This window comes from Hyla sarda, chromosome 5, assembly GCF_029499605.1.
Source record: "Hyla sarda isolate aHylSar1 chromosome 5, aHylSar1.hap1, whole genome shotgun sequence".
Taxonomy (NCBI): domain Eukaryota; kingdom Metazoa; phylum Chordata; class Amphibia; order Anura; family Hylidae; genus Hyla; species Hyla sarda.
In genome coordinates this window covers 184,111,604-184,130,407 of record NC_079193.1, presented here as the reverse complement: position 1 = coordinate 184,130,407, position 18,804 = coordinate 184,111,604, and the positions used below count along the sequence as shown (strand labels likewise).

At 43.7% G+C, this 18,804-nt stretch overlaps 1 protein-coding gene across 8 annotated transcripts in view; it reads right to left on the bottom strand.

The window, feature by feature from the left end:
• Positions 1–10,873: 10,873 nt before the first annotated feature.
• The window catches only part of LOC130273677 (uncharacterized), a 79,159-nt gene continuing 71,228 nt past the window's right edge, over positions 10,874–18,804 (bottom strand). For 6 of the 8 annotated variants that reach the window (XM_056520876.1, XM_056520875.1, XM_056520873.1 and 3 more), the window contains 3 exons: positions 12,967–13,018; positions 12,731–12,865; positions 10,874–11,109 (listed from right to left, as the gene is read on the bottom strand). In XM_056520876.1, the coding sequence (XP_056376851.1) occupies positions 11,048–11,109; positions 12,731–12,865; positions 12,967–13,018 (249 nt within the window). In that variant the 3' untranslated portion in view covers positions 10,874–11,047. Of the gene's footprint in view, positions 11,446–12,730; positions 12,866–12,966; positions 13,019–13,321; positions 13,426–18,804 lie in introns of those variants that run through there. The other 2 variants (XM_056520879.1, XR_008844083.1) reach the window with 2 other exon arrangements.

The window sequence follows — 18,804 nt, the reverse complement described above, 5'->3', positions numbered from 1 at the left end:
GGTTGCAATGTATATTATTTGGGTAACACAATATTTTCCTGAATCTTTGTCATGCACAAAGTTACATACAGAGTGGGTGCAAAATAACCCTAAATTGTGCACCTTAAAAGTTCCATGAAAGAGAGCAAACAAAACCTAGAACACTCAAAATGATAGACTCATTGCTAAATCACAGCAATTGTGACAGTGTGGAAATGTTCATTTTAGCAATGAAACTACTTCTGAAGTTAAAAATTACTGCAGTAGGAATGTCAAACTAATACTGTTACCTTATTATGTTTTTCACTCTTTTTACAAAAAAATTATAATGTGGAATTTCTAGTAATTATCTATAATGAGGCAGTCTGAGACTGTGACTTGCCATGTTCAGTACTATGTCAGGGATTTACATGTATATACAGCTGTTCTGTGTTAAAAACTAAAACTTCCTATTACTTCTGCTTGAATGAATGACTTCCACACTAAAATCATTCACAACCACTTTCAGAGAGTCTACTTTATGCATAGTTATATTCCCTACATACACAAAGCTATGTGTTTGTTAAGGGTGTTTAATGTGAGAAACGGGGTTGGGACTGTCATAGCAGTCCATCATAATTCAGACATCTACTAGGTGATGTCAGGGAGCAAAGAGAGGTGGGCTGGGACATCTGTTACTATACAAAAAGGGGGCATGTTGACGAGTTAGGTTTTGGTAGAAAAAGGGTGTAGTACCTGTCACTTTACTTTTGGTGGGAATACTTTTGATCTTCTATAATTAATAAGCCTAAGATTCTGGAATGTAGTATAGATATCAGCATTTTAAAGAATTACATTAGCGTGATCTAAGGTGATACAAGGTGCTCAACCCCAAGTGCAGTTGTGCACCTACATTGGAGTGGAGAACCCGCACCTATGGATCACAATATGGATTCACTCCTGTGGCAGATGTAAACAATGACATTAGCTAACCCTCAAAACTGATGTAAAATTGGGACATTAGCCAGTATATCCTTATATGAAGGACACACCTGAGCCGCACACCATGCCAAGGTTTCTCAAGTGGTGCAGGACCTTTCAACTAACCTACCTGGCCAGATAAATAAAACCAGGAACCAAATTACAGCAGCCATAGGTCCGACTTGCAGATTGCTCCCCAATTATCTCCAGTGTGAACTGAGCACACATACAATGTGAGGGGGGATACAGGCTACAAGCCCCACCCTTGGTTGGTTCATTTATAGCCGGCCTCACAGGTGAAGCCTTATAATGCTACCCAATAAGATAAAAAGGTGCATTAGTATAAGCCTTGAGCAAAAACATGTCGGCTTATATTTGCATGAACATGGTTTTAGCAGGAAACTCAACCCCAAGTGCTGTTGTGCACCTTTGCTGGGGTGGAGATCCTGCACTTGTAAGCCGTTGCTATGGACGATCCTCAGCAAAAAATTGCATACAATGGAGGATGCCTGCAGACGGTCACAAGTACCACAGTGACACCATATAAATGTGTATCAGCATTTTACACAGATTCCACACTTTTGTTTATACAACTGTTCTGCGTTAAAAGAAAAACCCTCTGTCTCCTCTGCTAACTCTTTAAATTAATGTACTTTATGTATTTAACTTTCTTTACATATGTGCTGTACAAAAGGAACATATCTTATTCTATAAAAATGATTATTTGAATGTGTTTCATTAAATATATAAAGATGATTGTATTTAACTTTATTAATGTATCTTACAAAATAAATCATCTTAGACTTACGGTTCCAGCGCCATGCTGTGAGGACGCAGTGAAGCACAGCTCCGCTCCTGATACCTGTTCTCTGACCCCCTCTACCCGCTAATCTGCATCCTGAAGCAGAGACAGAGGGGGGGAATGCACCATACTTACTATTCCACCTGATTTTGGGACTTCTCTTCTTTTTTTTTCTGGGGCAGTGTTTTGTCATTATTTGTATGTGTGTGCTCACAAAGCTTATTTTTAGTATCTGTGGGTCTATCTGTATTGAGGTTCCTGCCAACTATATGCTTGGGGGTTCGGGGGTGTTGGCTATGGAGGGGGGGGGGCGTGACTATTAGAAGGACAGAGTTGCTGTCGCCTTAATGGAGTGTTTTTAAAAGGTTACAGTTTTCTTTCTCTCAGTGTGGAATACAGGAAGTCCCTGGTGCTAGGGGGTCTTTGGTGTGGAGTGGAGAAGCAAAGGAAGAGTCCATGATCCGACTGGTTGCAGTGCTGGTATTTTTCTTTTTGGTTGGGGATGTGGAGGGGATGTTTTTTTTTTAGTTTTGGCTCATCTCTGATATATTTTTGCTCAGGATCCTGTTATGTACTTTCTTTAAGTCCTACTCATGTTACCTCATTATGCAGATTATTTCATGGAATGTGAAAGATTTACGGTCTCACCAAAAGAGAGGGATGGTATTGAGTCACCTGAAACACCTATTTCCAGATGTCATCCTCCTCCAGGAAACTCACCTGGAAACTCACCGCCAAGCCCCCTCTCATAGACTTTCATTGAGGGGGAGGGGAGTGACATCATACGGGGCGGAGTGGTGATGTCACGATACTCCAGCACTGTGGTCGTCACGATCCACACTTGGAGCCTCCAGCGCTGCGGAGAGCTCGCAAAGGTGGGTGCTGGATAGGGGATAAGATGTATTAGGGCCGGAGTACCTCTTTAAGACAGCTTCTGCGGATTTCCACCTTTTTAACATTTATGGCCCTAACACAGGAGGGGGGTCTTTTTTAGGTGATGTGGCGGGAGGGTGATGTCCAGCTCTGGGTTGCACCAGCTAGAGGACAGGAGGAATAATAGGTGGGTGGACTTGCTCCTCAGACATAGTGTTACCATTCTAGCTCCGTGGGCAGCCTAGACCCATTTGGAAGATTGTCGGAGGGTTTTACACTCAGACTGAATATAGCAATTACTCGCATGTCCAAGACTCTTGGTCAAGGATTGACATGTGTTTTGTATCTCCTTCCTTACTACCTAAAATACAGCGGGCATCTGTAGATGATCTGGTGGTCTCTGATCACTCTCCGTTGGTGCTGTACCTGCATGATCAGATTCTGATGGGGACTGATGTCCTGTGGCGGTTCCTGGTGGGTTTGGCCAGAGACTAATAGTTCCAGCAGCTTCTAAAAGGGTTGGTGGATGGAATTTGCAGGGGTCAACAGGGATCACAGCTCTTCTAGGACACGTCTAAGGCGGTATTGATTATGGCATATACAAGTTCTCAAAAAAAGAAAATTGCAGACTAAAAGGTCCATTTAGGGGCCTCGTTGCGGAGGGCGTACACGGACTTCACTGTTGCACCTTTGGCAACTGGATTTTATATTATATATATATATATATATATATATATACACACACACACACATCTTTGTGCCTACAGCTTTTTTTTTCTTATTTATTTTTTTTTGCTGGCATTTTATGCAAATCAGGCTTAAGTATGGCTTGGTCATCTGCAAAGTCTGGCATGCCTTGAAAGGCGAGAACATTTTCATCGTTCACACTTTGATGCCTCCCTATTTCGGTTTGGCAACAAACTTAGCCACTTGCTTGTGAGATTCACTAAAGGAAGACTCCCACCATGTCATATTTTCTTGTGCTCTGTGATAGGGCGGGACCCTAAACTCATTAATGGCCTCCTAAAATATTTTTTGGGAGACCTTTACTCCGCCTTCACCTCCTCTTCAACTCCATCACGGTATTGGTTGTCCATGTCAAATATGCCAAGCCTGGATGATGACGATAGACAGAGGCTAAATGCGCCAATAAATGAGGAGGGATTGCGGGGCGTAGTGGGGGGTTTGAAAAATAACAAGACACCTGGCCAGGATGGGTATTCAGGGGATTTTTTGAAAGTCCTGCTCCCAGATAACACGTTCCATCTTATTATCTCTGTATAACGCATACATGTCTGACACACCCATTCCGCCAGATATGATCACAGCTTACATTAAGGTTCTACCCATAACGGGAAAAGACCCCTTAACCCCTTAAGGACCAAGCCCGTTTTGACCTTAAGGACCAGGCCAACCAGGCCAAAAGTTTTCGTTTATTCCTTCTCGCCTTCTAAAATCCTTAACTCTTTTATATTTCCAGACCCAGACCCATATGAGGGCTTGATTTTTGCGTGACCAATTGTTCTTTTACCATAAAATGTACGGTGAACCCCCAAAAATATTTTTTTAGTGAGGAAATTTAAATCAAAATCACAATACTGCAAATTTTGGAGGGTTCAGTTTTCACACTGTACACATTACGGTTAAAAGGACGTTTTCTTTATGTTGTGGATCAATCCGATTAAAATTATATCCATCTTTACATACTTTTCTATTATTGTACTGCTTTTAAAAAATTATAAACTTTTTGTACAAAATGAGTTTGTTTAAAATAGCCCTATTTTGACCACCTACAACTTTTTAATTTCTCCGTATACGGTATGGTATGAGGGCTTATTTTTTTAGCCGTGATCTGTACTTTTTATTGATACCAAATTTGCGTATATGAAACTTTTAAATCACTTTTTATAAAAAAAATTTGAATTAAATGTGACAAAAAAGCAGCAATTTTGGACTTTTTTTTTTACATTTACACCACTCACTGTACGGGATCATTAACGTAATATTTTGATAGTTCGGACATTTGCGCACGCGGCGATACCAGATATGCTTAATTATTTTTTATGCTTTATGGGGGTAAAATGGGGAAAAAAGGACAATTTACATTTTTATTGAGGGAGGTGATTTTTCGCTTTTCTTTTTTTTCCTTTTTACACTTTTTATGTCCCCATAGGGAACTATCTATAGAAATCACTTGATTGCTAACACTGTTCAGTGCTATGCATAGGGCATAGCACTGATCAGTATTATTGGCGATCTTCTGCACTGGTCTGCTCGATCTCAGACCAGAGCAGAAGACCCAAGGAGACGGACGGAGGCAGGTGAGGGGACCACCGTCTGCCATTTTAGATGATCGGATCCCCGCGGCAGAGCTACGAGCGATCCGATCATCCATTTAAATGTGCGCATTGCAGCAGATGCAGGGATATGTATTGATCACGGCATCTGAGGGGTTAATGGCAGACATCAGTGTGATTACGGATGTCGGCCATTACCGGAAGGTCCCTAGCTGCTGATAGGAGCCGGGACCTGCAGTGCATGACGCGAGCACCGCTCCGATGCTCGCGGTCATGTACAGGACGTAAATATATGGTAAATCCTGGTGCATGAAGTATGTCCGTGTTCGTTAAGGGGTTAAAACATCTGTTGGGTATATGCCTATTTCCCTTATCAATGTGGACTTGAAAATAATGTAAAAATATTTTAGCAGATAGGCTAGCAACTGTACTGCCTGGCTTATTTCATCGTCTCAGGTGGGGTTTATATTGGGAAGGGTCGGCGGTGGCCAATCTTAGAATAGTTACGGCAGTCCTGGTTGATATTCATCTGCGACACCCATACACCCGTCTCCATTCATTCCATCGATTGATGTTGAGAAGGCGTTTGACAATGTGAACTGGGGATGGATGTGGCGGGTCTTGCAGAGAATGGGATTTAGGTTCCTTCCCTATCAACAAGCATTATACACTACTCCCCTAGCCAGAATACATACATCAGGTTTTATTTCCTAAGCTTTCCTCAGCATCCTGGAAAACGGTTCTCCGGAAGCGCTGACTGCTGCAGCTGCCGCAGGGCCATTTGATCTGCCCCATTACGCTGCGCTGCCACTCTTCCGTCCCAGCTTCTCAGGCTGTCAGGGCGCCACTCCTAAATCAAATCACCGATGCCTGTGGCGCTCTCATCACTAAGCCGCCCCTGCGTCCAATCCCCGCTGCCCTGCCCTGCTCTGCTCTCATCACTACACCCCGTCACTACACCGCCCCTGCGTCCAATAAACCTACAGCATCAAGTCATAGCTGCCCTGCTCATCCCTCGCACACTAGGGGGGAGATTTATCAAAACCTTCCCAGAGGAAAAGTTGCTGGGTTGCCCATAGCAACCAATCAGATCGCTTCTTTCATTTTTAACAGGGCCTTTGCAAAATGAAAGAAGCTATTTGGTTGCTATGGGCAACTCAGCAACTTTTCCTTTAGACAGGTTTAGATAAATCTCCCCCTAGGAGTCTAAATGTACCTCTAGTGTGCACACAGTTGCAGGGATATCAGCACGGCAGTAAATACAGCAGTAATGTGCACAAAACAGTACACACACAAATTCACAACAGTGCCCCTATTCAATACAGTACTGTATATAGGGGCAAAGGGTGTGGTCAGCACTGTATACAGTACTGTACTGATTAAACTGTTCTAAGTTACTCCTTCTGACGCAAAAAAGTAAGGACATTGTTTATCTGTACTTTTTGTGGTTATTTTTACCTTTTTTCTTCATATTTTCTTACTTTGGGTTGAAATTTTGGGGAATCAGGAAGCAATTACCAGTTTTCCATAGAGTTATAGACTCAACATACATGGTTTCAACATACAATGGTCCTCCCATAACCAATTAATATTGTATGTTGAGGGACCACTGTATGCAGCAAGGTAGAACAGACTGCAACACTCACTACAAAGAGACTTGACTTCTGATTCAAATTTCTTGGTGGTGAGTGCCAGAGTCTACTCTACTTTGTGGAAGCTTTATCTGGCCTTTACATCTGCATCTTTGTGTTCCTGCTGAGCGCTGCATTGGATAAGTGAAGTGCCCCTTACAGTGTGTAACAAGTGCAAGCTTTCTAAGTGGGGATAGTGACTGTGTTTTTATATCTGTCTGCAAGTATCTATGTCAAAGTCTGCACTGCCTGTGTGATACTGGTATCTACTGGTCTATGGCGACTGTGTGTAATGTTGTTCTGTGTATAGTGGAATTTATGCTGTAACAGTATGGTGGTATTCAGTTACGCGGTGGTAATTGTAGTGGTCCCAGTGTAGCAATATTATTTAGTAGCAGTATATTATTATGACACTATGCAGCAGTAATTTCTACCCATGATGTGGCAGTATTATTTATTTCCCTTGTATATTTGCATTAGTGGTAATACTCTACTCAGTATACTGGGATTTGTTTAGTAACAGCATAGGGGCTAATATATGTATTAATGCATTAAATTTATGGGGATATTTTTTACTTGTATACTGGTATTATTTGGTAAATGTATGACTTTTAGAGTTATACAGCATTATAATGCAGAGCATAATTGCCTTATAATATGCTGTACTCCTATAAAGAATGCTGCTCCCCTAAAAAGAGAAGACTCGGGTCCTCATTTCCAAGATCGCATGGTGCCCCAGCAGTCATACCCCTGTGATCAAATAGTTTAAACTTTTGCAACATAGAAAAACCCCTGAAAATAGCCTTACAACTGCCACATAAAGCCACCTCTTTATATCAGAAACAGTAAAACAAATGCAGTATACATACTATCCATCATCTTCGAGAGTACACCTCTCTAAAGCAGGGCTTCTCAAACTGTTATAACTCACCAGACAGGCTAAAAAAAAATCCAGAGCCTCGGCATCTGTCATGGCAGTCCATGCTAAACTAAATACATCTAATCTGCATATAACTTTAAAATTAAGTACAATATAACTCAATTCTGATGCAAAACGAGGGATGGACTCACAAGGAAGGACCTAGGAAGTGTTCTGTAATGTCTGGAACTAAAGCCTGAAGTGTCTTTTCTGTGATATCTGGAAACAAGACTTTAGTAGCAGAACCTTTACAAGCCCTGTAAGTTGCAAGGTAGAGCCTCAACAACCTGTTCCAAATTATTATGCGGTCTTGAGGACCGTGCTTGAGAAACACTGCTCTGTGTGTCAGACTTTTTCCAGCTCATTTCATATATTTTAAAACTGGTTGAGATTCTGGTTTGTTCTTTCTTTTTGAAAGCCTTAAAGGGGTACTCCACCCCTAGACATACTAAGATGTCTGATAGCAGAGGTCCTGCCGCTGGGAACCCCCGCAATCTCTCCAGCAGTAACCCGTCATCTGGTGCACAGAGTAGGGGCCAAAGGATCGCCAAGTCACAGTCCCACCCCCTTGTGACATCACACCCCTCCACCTTAATGCAAGTCACCACGCCCCCTCCCATAGACTTGCATTAATGGGGGGGGGGGGGGAGCCTCCGGCCCATTGAATCTCCAGTCATCAGGCACGGAGCGAAGCTCCCTCCGTGCACCAGATGACAGGGGGGAGCTGCAGGAGAGATTGCGCGATCAGACATTTTATCCCCTATCAAACATACAAAATCAACAGGAGATCAGATAAATTGTTCCTTCACTGTACTTTAAAATTGCACATAGCATTGAGCATAGCAATGCCTGTCACTTCAGGGGTCCAGGAAAGGGGCGACAGACAAGTGTTCCAGTGCAATAGTGTAGAGCAGAGGACCATTTAAGGGGTTATCCTCTCACTACTTCCTGGTTGAGCAGTTGCTCAGTACTACAAATCTCAGAATGTCTTGCTTTCTCTCACCTCTTTATTACTCCCCTCTTGCCATCACTGTTCAGCACAAGACAGCATGCTGTAAACACCCCTCATTCACCTTAAATGTTTAACTGAAGATAAATGTAAAGATGTATATGTGAAAGGAAGATGATGATGTAGACTGTTGAGGATGTCAGAGGTGAGGACATCACTCAGAAAGTGGGCTGGAGCTCAGAGACCAGATCCAGCCATGTTTCTGGGACAGCAGATGATTAGGTTTTGTCTAAGCAGAGAGGTGAAGATGAAAGGACATGGGTGAAGCACACAAAAAGATGCCGGAACCAGTAACATTTGTGACAACACTATATTAGTAAGTTCTGTATCTATTGTAAACCTATTTTGATATACAATCCAAGCTTTGTTGGTCTCGGCAGCTATCACCTCTCCAAAATAATTTTATTTATTAATCTTTAAAGTGTACCTGCCTGAAAAACTGTCAGAAGTCAAGACTCCCTCTTTTTGACATTTCTCTGTAACATCAAGTTAAAACTACAATATTTATTGCTTTCAGTTAAATACATGAAGGTAAAGGAAAATATATAAAACAAGCTAAAAAATGTAATTTTTTTATGTAATATATATATTTTTTTTTTAACCATGTTTATAACTTATAAACAATAAAAATTTAAAGGAGATATCCAGGATAGGGCATAAGTAGATGATCACAGGGGGGTCCCAGCGCTTTGGCTGTGAGCTGATTTTTCTTGTCAATATCTACACTCTTGATATACAGGAATTCAGTTAATAAATGGAAATTACATAAGTCATAACCATTTTTATATTTAGCAGACAAGAGGAAAAAAGAAAATTGAAAAATGGCACTGGATAATTCTGGATAGTTGGAAAGGGCAGTGTTGCAGCATCACCCGCCTCGGGCTACCCCTCTATCCATGATCTGCCATGATTGACATACATGTATTGGGAGTATAGCCTAACAGCACTGAGCCCTGTAAACAGAACACATGCCTGTGTCGTGCATATGACTAAGGTGTACTAAGGTTGTGCTGCATACACACATTCCCATTTTTCATGCCTTTAGTCAGTGTGTAGAGTGTTGACTTAGGGACAGGTAGCCAGTTGGTTAGGGTATTGAGGGGCGGTGGGAATATTTATAGGGGTCCTGAAGTTCAGACGATAAACTTGACTTAAGGTCCCCAATATGTTTGTATTTTTTGTCGCTTCTTGCTCCTTATGTGTTTCTTTTCAGAGCAGCCAGTAGTGGGCAGGGCTTTAGCAGCAACCTATGAGCTTTAGCAGCAACCTATCAGTTCCCAACATGTATTGCTGCCATCTACTCCACAGCAGGTAGAGCGTGTTGGATTTTCCACCCGACCCTTCTCTCAACTGACATCATCTGTTGGTGGAGCGTTAGGGGCCGCCATACATTTTTGGAAGCATGGACATCACAATTCTTGCATTCGCCAAATGTATTGTTAAAGCGGATGGCCTAAAATCGTATGCTAATAATTAAAATCAGATGTGTCTAAAATTTACATATCAGACAGATACGTAATGGTAGTTTGTTTTCTCACTTTTTTTGTTTCTCCATTTTTCTAGACTATCCCTTAGGTACTGTACATATGTAAAAAAAAATATTGTGTACAATTAAATGGATCAAACTATTCAGTAATACAATCCAATAAGACTAACATAGGTCAACCATAATTTTTCATCCAACAAAAAATTGGGCAAAAACTTAAATGGACCGAAAGGAGTACAGGTCAATAGAGGTCAATAAATACCTCTAGATATATACCATTTCGTGTGCTTTTACAGATAGAATCATATGTTAACTCGACGGATGTAAAAACTAATGTGAATGCAGCCTTGGACAGTCGGCTGAACCCGCCGCCTTTGGTGGGTTCGACTGACTTTAGTATTGGATGTACGGCAACCTTTAGGAGGGCCTGTTACAGATCAGCTTCTCAAAATAATTTTGGCCCCCATGAACTGTGAAGGCATAGGTTTATTTAAGACCAGATTGAGGCATTATGGCAAGAAGATACTAAAAAGCACCTCCTCTAACAAAACACTTATGTGAGCTTCAATTTTACAGTTAAAGGGGTTGTGCGCTGCCCTGCAGTTCAGAGCTCCGCTCACAGCGTCCGGAAGTTCATTACTCCGAACGCTGTGTGCGGGCTTCCGTGTTCGCAGCTGCCGGGCGTGACGTCACACCCGTCCCCTTCGTGACGTCTTGCCCGCCCCCTCGTGACGTCTTGCCCGCCCCCTCGTGACGTCTTGCCCGCCGCCTCAACGAAAGTCTATGGGAAGGGGGCGCGACCGCTGCCACGCCCCCTTCACATAGACTTTGGTAGAGGGGGCGGGAGTGACGTCACGCCTGGCGGCCGCGAACTCTGAAGCCCGCACACAGCGTTTGGAGTAATGAACTTCCGGACGCTGTGAGTGGAGCTCCGAACTGCAGGGCAGCGCACAACCCCTTTAAAAGAAAAAAAATCTTAAACCCAACAATGATTTCAGTTTTGCAAGGTAATGAGAAAAAAAAGTCACCATACAATAAAAAATAATGAAAAATGAGAAACATAATAATTAAAACTTTTTTATCTTCTACTGTCATGAATTCTTCAATCTCCCAGTTTCTTGCAAGTGTTTTATAAGGCTTGGTATATTTATATCTAGAAGAAGAAAAAAGTTAAACAATTTAATGAAATAGTAACAGCTAACAGTATAAAGCTGACTAAATGTTATGTGTGTGAGTGCACATTCACATGAATATGAACATTTCAAAATACACTAAACAAAATTCAATTGCGGTAATGTACTGTATTTGTTTTGGTTTATAGTTGTAAAATCTCATTTTTTTGTGTGGTTGCAGGTCCCCTGCGCAAAATTCTTATCCTCTTCAGCATTAGAGCATCTCCATCACTCCTATTCTACCGAATGCGCTCTCTCTGAGAGCCGGGGCCCCATTTTGGAAATCCCCCTCAGGGATTAGATACTTGTCAACTATCCTGGGGATAGACAATAACATTTTTATTTGCTTGACATTCCCTTTAAAGAAGCACCTATATTTGTGTAGAACAGGCCTTGTGTGTACTTCGTTAATGGCATTTATGAGTTGTGTGCTTTCAAGATTATAGTTCTGCTTATAAAATCTGCATTCCCTCTGATACTGAATGCTTTTCAAAAAAAAAAATGTAACACCAAAAATGGGATCAAAATTACTTAAAATCTCAGAAAAGAGGCCTTAGACCATATTTATTTCTGGTTAATGGTACAAGGTTAGGTTAAAAACCTATTCCCACCATAATGTAGACCAGCCCCAATGATATATGGGGAAGATCACACAAGTGCTAAATACTAATGAACAGCTACTCGCACGCCTACACTATTGATGAGGAGGGGTCGGTAGCTGCTTAGTTTTATAACTGTATATAGTTACAAAGGGGCAACTCTAAGGAATGTTTTTTAACCTGCCAAAACAGAGGAGAGTGCATTATTAATCCCTTGGTGCCATCCAATAAAAAAGTAAAAAATAAAAAAAAAATCTGTAATTCGTGCTATACTATTTTTTCGTCTGACCAGTAAACTGTAAATTCCCATAGTTTTCACTGTGTTTCAACCATCATGACGCTACATAATGCACTCACAAACAATAGCTTCAGGCAAAATCTTTTTATTTTTTTATTTTTATAACTATGAAGTATACTTTTGCATACACTGAAATGCACAGTTTAAAGGAAATCTGTCACCAGTATCACCTGAACTAACCTGTTGGTACCGACATATAGTGCAGGTGACACTGATGACAACGGTACTTACCTTGTCCCATTCCGTGCAGGGGATCTCCAATAATCTTGTCTGTTAGCTTCAGCTCCAGGCCCGGCTTAGGGCACGGGCGAAGCTTAGTGATGTCACTGATGCTGTTTTCTAGCAGTGGGGCCCAGCAGATAACAGCAGCGGCTTGGGGCATGGGCGGAGCTTAGCAGCAGCGGTGACGTCACTCTCTGCTGGGTCCCGCTGCTAGAGAACAGCAGCGTTGACGTCACTAAGCTCCGCCCGTGCCCGAAGCCAGGCCTGGAGCTGAAGCTAACAGAGGAGATTACCAGAGATCCCCTGCACGGAACGGGACAGGGTAAGTACCGTTGTCATCAATGTCACCTGCACTATATGTCGATACCGACAGGTTAGTGCAGGTGACACTGGTGACAGATTTCCTTTAACACTTATTTCACTTATTCTAGGACTTTATCCTAATAGTACTGCAAATAAATAAAGGTAAAAAAGCTTTGGTACCTCGAAATGCAGGGTTTGTAGCAGCAATTTTTTTCAATGTAACAATGACTTCAGATGCATTCATGTTTTTGATGCTATTAAAGAAAGCATCAGTTGCTTCGCTTGTGTTCTGAAACATGGGTGGAATTGCCTTGTCTGAAGTTAAAAGCAAGAAGAAAAAACTGTCATACTGGTACTATGAAACGCTCAAGCCAAAAGTAGACTGTTAAAAAACAAATCAAAACATTTTTTAATACCTGAAGAACTATCATTTTTTGAATCAGTATTGCTTGCTACAGTGGAAAAAACCTATAAGGAAATGAAATTAAAAAGGTAAATTTAACATAGTTCTTTAAAATGCTCATAATAAATTACATTACATAGGAAAAAAGTCATACCCTTCAATGATACTTTAAAGCATTAATGTCATTTGTAAAAACTTTTGACATGTTATATTGACTATTTCTAAGCATTGCATAATGATTTTCGATTTTTCATAGCCTATCTTCTCGATATCACTATTGTTACATAGTTTTATGCATTTTTTTGTATTTTAACCCCTTAAAGACTCAAGGTTTTTCCGTTTTTGCACTTTTGTTTTTTCCTCCTTACCTTTTAAAAATCATAACGTGTTCAGTTTTCCTACAGACCCATATGAAGTTTTATGTGCTACCAAATTTACTTTGTAATGACATCAGTCATTTTATCAATAAAATCTATGGCAAAGCAAAAGAAAAAATTATTTGTGTGACAAAATTGAAAAAAAAAAAAAGCCATTTTGTAACTTTTGGGGGCTTCCGTTTCTACGCAGTGCACATTTTGGTAAAAATGATACCTTTTCAGCCCGCTCTTTAGGTAGGCTGCAGTAGAGGTTTGCTACTGGCATCAACCTCATAGAAAATTTGCCTCTGGATCAACACAGTAGGGACACAATAGGGATATAGGTTGAACTAGATGGACTATAACAGATTTTATAGCTTAGAAAAATGAATCACAGGGCCTGATCAAACACTGTAGCAGCCATGTTATCAGAGTTTCAACAGGTTGAAATTAAGGTTATATTTCTTAGTCTGTTTCATTCACATAAGTTTTTCCACAATGTGCCTTCCTCTGGGAGAGCGGTATGCACCATTTTGTCAGTGAGTATTTAGAACATGATGGGGGTTAGCTACATTCTCTAGACAAACTTGTAGTAGATAAGACAGGAGGGGAGAAAGGAGAAATAAAAACTAGGAGTATGTTTATCCATATAATGAACATTAGTTCATATGTATAAGATAATCCATAGGACACATGGTAGTGTCATGTATACAATTCAGTATTGATAAGTGACATCACACATACATATTTGCCCAGATTTATCAATCAGCCTAAAACCCTAATTGTTTGTTTTTCCCACAGCAACCAATCACAGCTCAGCTTTCATATCTCAACGAGCTCCTGTAAAGTGAAAGTTGAGCTGTGTTTGGTTGTTAGGGGAAAAAAACAATTAGGGCTTCAGGCTAATTGATAAATCTGGGCCATTATGTTATATCCCACACAGCTTATATAGTTATGCTATATGCTAGACATTGTAACATATCAGTCTCTCCTTAAGAGTCTTATACAGGGTAATTAGCATTTGTTGGGATTCCAAAGGTGAACTGTGACCTGCCGTCATAGACTGTGCATGAATATGTTATTCCAGCTTATTTGAGTAATTGGTAGCAGTGGCGTACCAAGGGGGGGGGGGCGGCCTGCCCCGGGTGCCACTCACAAGGGGGGTGCCAGGGGCGGACTGACCCTCCGCTGCAACTACTGAGGAACTGGGACATTCGAGGATTGGGAGAAAGGGGGGGGGGTGCTCTGCATATACCTATGGGAAAGTAGGGAGAGGGGGGGGGGTGCTCTGCATATACCTATGGGAAAGGTAGGGAGGGGGGGTGCTTTGCATATACCTATGGGAAAGGGAGGGAGAGGGGGGTGCTCTGCATATACCTATGGGAGAGGAGGGGTGCTCTGCATATACCTATGGGAAAGGGAGGGAGAGGGGGGTGCTCTGCATATACCTATGGGAAAGGGAGGGAGGGGTGCTCTGCATATACCGATGGGAAAGGGAGGGAGAGGGGGGGGGTGCTCTGCATATACCTATGGGAAGGGGAGGAAGAGGGGGGTACTCTGCATATACCTATGGGAAAGGGAGGGTGGGGGGGGTGCTCTGCATATACCTATGGGACAGGGGGGTGCTCTGCATACACCTATGGGAAAGAGGGGGGGATAGCTCTGCATATACCTATGGGAAATAGGGGGTGGGGGATGTAGCTCTGCATATACCTATGGGAAAGAGGGGGGGTGTAACTCTGCATATACCTATGGGAAAGGGAGGGAGAGGGGGGTGCTTTGCATATACCTATGGGAAAGGGAGGGAGAGGGGGGTGCTCTGCATATACCTATGGGAAAAGGAGGGAGAGGAGGGGTGCTCTGCATATACCTATGGGAAAAGGAGGGAGAGGGGGGGTGCTCTGCATATACCTATGGGAAAGGGAGGGAGAGGGGGGTGCTCTGCATATACCTATGAGAAAGGGAGGGAGAGGGGGGGTGCTCTGCATATACCTATGGGAAAGGGAGGGAGAGGGGGGTGCTCTGCATATACCTATGGGAGAGGGGGGTGCTCTGCATATACCTATGGTAGAAGGGGGGTGTTCTGAATATACCTATGGGAAAGGGAGGGAGAGGGTGGTGCTATGAATATACCTATGGGAAAGGGAGGGAGAGGGTGGTGCTCTGAATATACCTATGGGAAAGGGAGGGAGAGGGGGGTGCTCTGCATATACCTATGGGAAAGGGAGGGAGGGGGGTGCTCTGCATATACCTATGGGAAAGGGAGTGAGAGGGGGGGTGCTCTGCATATACTTATGGGAAAGGGAGGGAGAGTGGGGTGCTCTGCATATACCTATGGGAAAAGGAGGGAGAGGGGGGGTGTAGTCATGCATATACTTATGGGGAAGAGGGGGGTGTAGCTCTGCATATACCTATGGGAAAGAGGGGGGGGGTGTAGCTCTGCATATATCTATGGGGAAGAGGAGGGGGTGTAGCTCTGCATATACCTATGGGGAAGAGGAGGGGGTGTAGCTCTGCATATACCTATGGGGAAGGGGTGTGTGTAGCTCTGCATATACCTATGGGGAAGGGGGGGGTGTAGCTCTGCATATACCTATGGGGAAGGGAGGGGTGTAGCTCCGCAAATACGTTTGGGAGAGAGGGGGGGTGTAGCTCTGCATATACCTATGGGAAAGAGGGGGGTAGCTCTGCATATACCTATGGGAAAGAGGGGGGGGGGAGTGTAACTCTGCATATACCTATGGGAAAGAGGGGGGTGTAACTCTGCATATACCTATGGGAAAGGGAGGGGGGGTGCTTTGCATATACCTATGGGAAAGGGAGGAAGAGGGGGGTGCTCTGCATATACCTATGGGAAAGGGAGGAAGAGGGGGGTGCTCTGCATATACCTATAAGAAAGGGAGGGAGAAGGGGGGGTTCTCTGCATATACCTATGGGAAAGGGAGGAAGAGGGGGTGCTCTGCATATACCTATGGGAAAGGGAGGGAGAGGGGGTGCTCTGCATATACCTATGGGAAAGGGAGGGAGAGGGGGGGTGTTCTGCCTATACCTATGGGAAAGGGGGGGAGAGGGGGGGTGCTCTGCATATACCTATGGGAAAGAGGTGGGGGGTAACCCTGCATATACCTATGGGAAAGATGGGGGTTGTAGCTCTGCATATACCTATGGGAAAGAGGGGGGGGGGGGGAGTGTAACTCTGCATATACCTATGGGAAAGAGAGGGGGGGAGTAGCTCAACATATACCTATGGGAAAGAGGGGGTGGGGAGTGTAGCTCTGCATATACCTATGGGAAAGAGGGGGGGGGGGTGTAACTCTGCATATACCTATGGGAAAGAGGGGGTTACCTGGCTACCTACCTACCTGCCCTTTTACTGTGCAGGACACCAAGGAGGGCATTATTACAGTTTGTGGGCCTATAGATGGAAAGATTGTGTAGAGGAGGGCACTGAATATATGCAGAGTTTGCCATGTTTTTCCTGCAGATGTTAAGAGATCCACATGGCGGTCTTATCCGGACGGAGAAGAAAAGAAAAGAGGACGCTGCTGATCGGAAAAGATGTAATTGTGAGTCCCAAAATGTAACTGTAATCACTTATATGGTATACACATCCTTTGTACAGCTGATATCTACCGCCATATGGTCCTGTAGATAATCACTTATTGTATACAGATTCTTTATAGTATAGTGGTCTGTATATAGTGGTTTTATTCAGTACATTATGGCGGTATTATCCAGTTATTGTGTGGTGGTATATATTTACTCCTTGTATACCAGTATTATTGGTCATGGAAATTTACCTACGTTAAAGTGTTTCTTACATATATAAATTTTAATTTATTGTGTGTGGGATTTGGGTGGAATAGGGACGTGGCAGAAGATTGACGAGCTGCATAGCCTAGCAGGGGCCCTTGCCTTTCTTTTGGTCCGGGGCCCCGAGTGTTGTCAGTCCGCCCCTGGGGGGAGGGGAGGGAGGGGATGTAATTAAGGCGGGGGTGCGTGTGTGTGCCAAACAAAGGGTCCGTCCCGGGTGCCAAATGCTCTAGGTACGCCCCTGATTGGTAGTCTTCTAAACAATGGTACTGTGTCTCTGTGTGGGGAGATAACCAAGTCCAGAAGTTCGAAGTTAACCCCTTAAGGACCCTTGACGTACGGGATGCCGGCTGAAATCATTCAGCAGGCATCCCATGCAAACGCCCAGGGTGATCATCAGACCCCCCCATGTCGGCGATCGCGGCAAATCGCAAGTGAATTCACACGCCATTCCGGGTCTATAGTGACCAGGAATATAAGGGGGATCGTGGTTGTCTAAGACACCTACGATCCCCCAGAAGGCATAGGAGTGAGGTGGCCCTCCTATCCCTGCTATTGGTGGTCTAGACGCAACCACCAACAGCAGATTGGGGGCGGGGGGGGGTTAACTTTCGTTTTCCCCGTCCTGCCCACCCACAATAGGCAGGGCAGGACGGGGAAACGACGGGGACCGGCGCCGAAGATCCACTTACCGATCCGGGCGGGCGACGGAGGCTGCGGGCGACGGAGATCGGCGGGCGGCGATGACGTGCGGCTGGATCCGACGGAGGCCGGTGAGTTGCCAAGCAACATCTGGAGGGTACAGTTTGAGACCATTATACAGTGGTCTCTAACTGTAGCCCTCCAGATGTTGCAAAACTACAACTCCTAGCATGCCCAAACAACTGTTTGCTGTCAGGGCATGCTGGAATTTGTAGTTTTGCAACAGCTGGAGGACCACAGTTTGGAGATCACCTTGCAGTGTTCTCTAAAACTGTAGCCCTCCAGATGTTGCAAAACTGCAAATCCCAGCATGTCCAAACAGCAAACAGCTGTCTCGGCATGCTGGGAGTTGTAGTTGCATACCTCCAGCTATTGCATAACTATATCTCCCAGCATGCCCTTCGGCGATCAGTACATGCTGGGAGTTGTAGTTTTGCAACAGCTGGAGGTACACTGGTTGGAAAATACTGAGTTAGGTAACAGAACCTAACTGAAGGTTTTCCAACCAGTGTGTCTCCAGCTGTTGCAAAAGTACAACTCCCAGCATGCATGGTCTGTCTGTACATGCTGGGAGTTGTAGTGAACGTACATGTGAACGTACAGGGTACATTCACACGGGCGGGTTTACAGTAAGTTTCCTGCTTCAAGTTTGGGCTGCGGCAAATTTTTCACCGCAGCGCAAACTCCTAACGGGAAACTCACGGTAACACGCCAGTGCGAATGTACCCTAAAAACACTACACTACATTACACTACCACATAATAAAGGGTAAAACCCTACATATACACCCCTTTATACTGTCCCCCCAATAAAAATGAAAAACGTATTGTATAGCAGTGTTTCCAAAACGGAGCCTCCAGCTGTTGCAAAACAACAACTCCCAGCATTTCCGGACAGCCACTGACTGTCCAGGCATGCTGGGAATTTAGCAACAGCTGGAGGCACCCTGTTTGGTAATCACTGGCGTAGAATACCCCTAT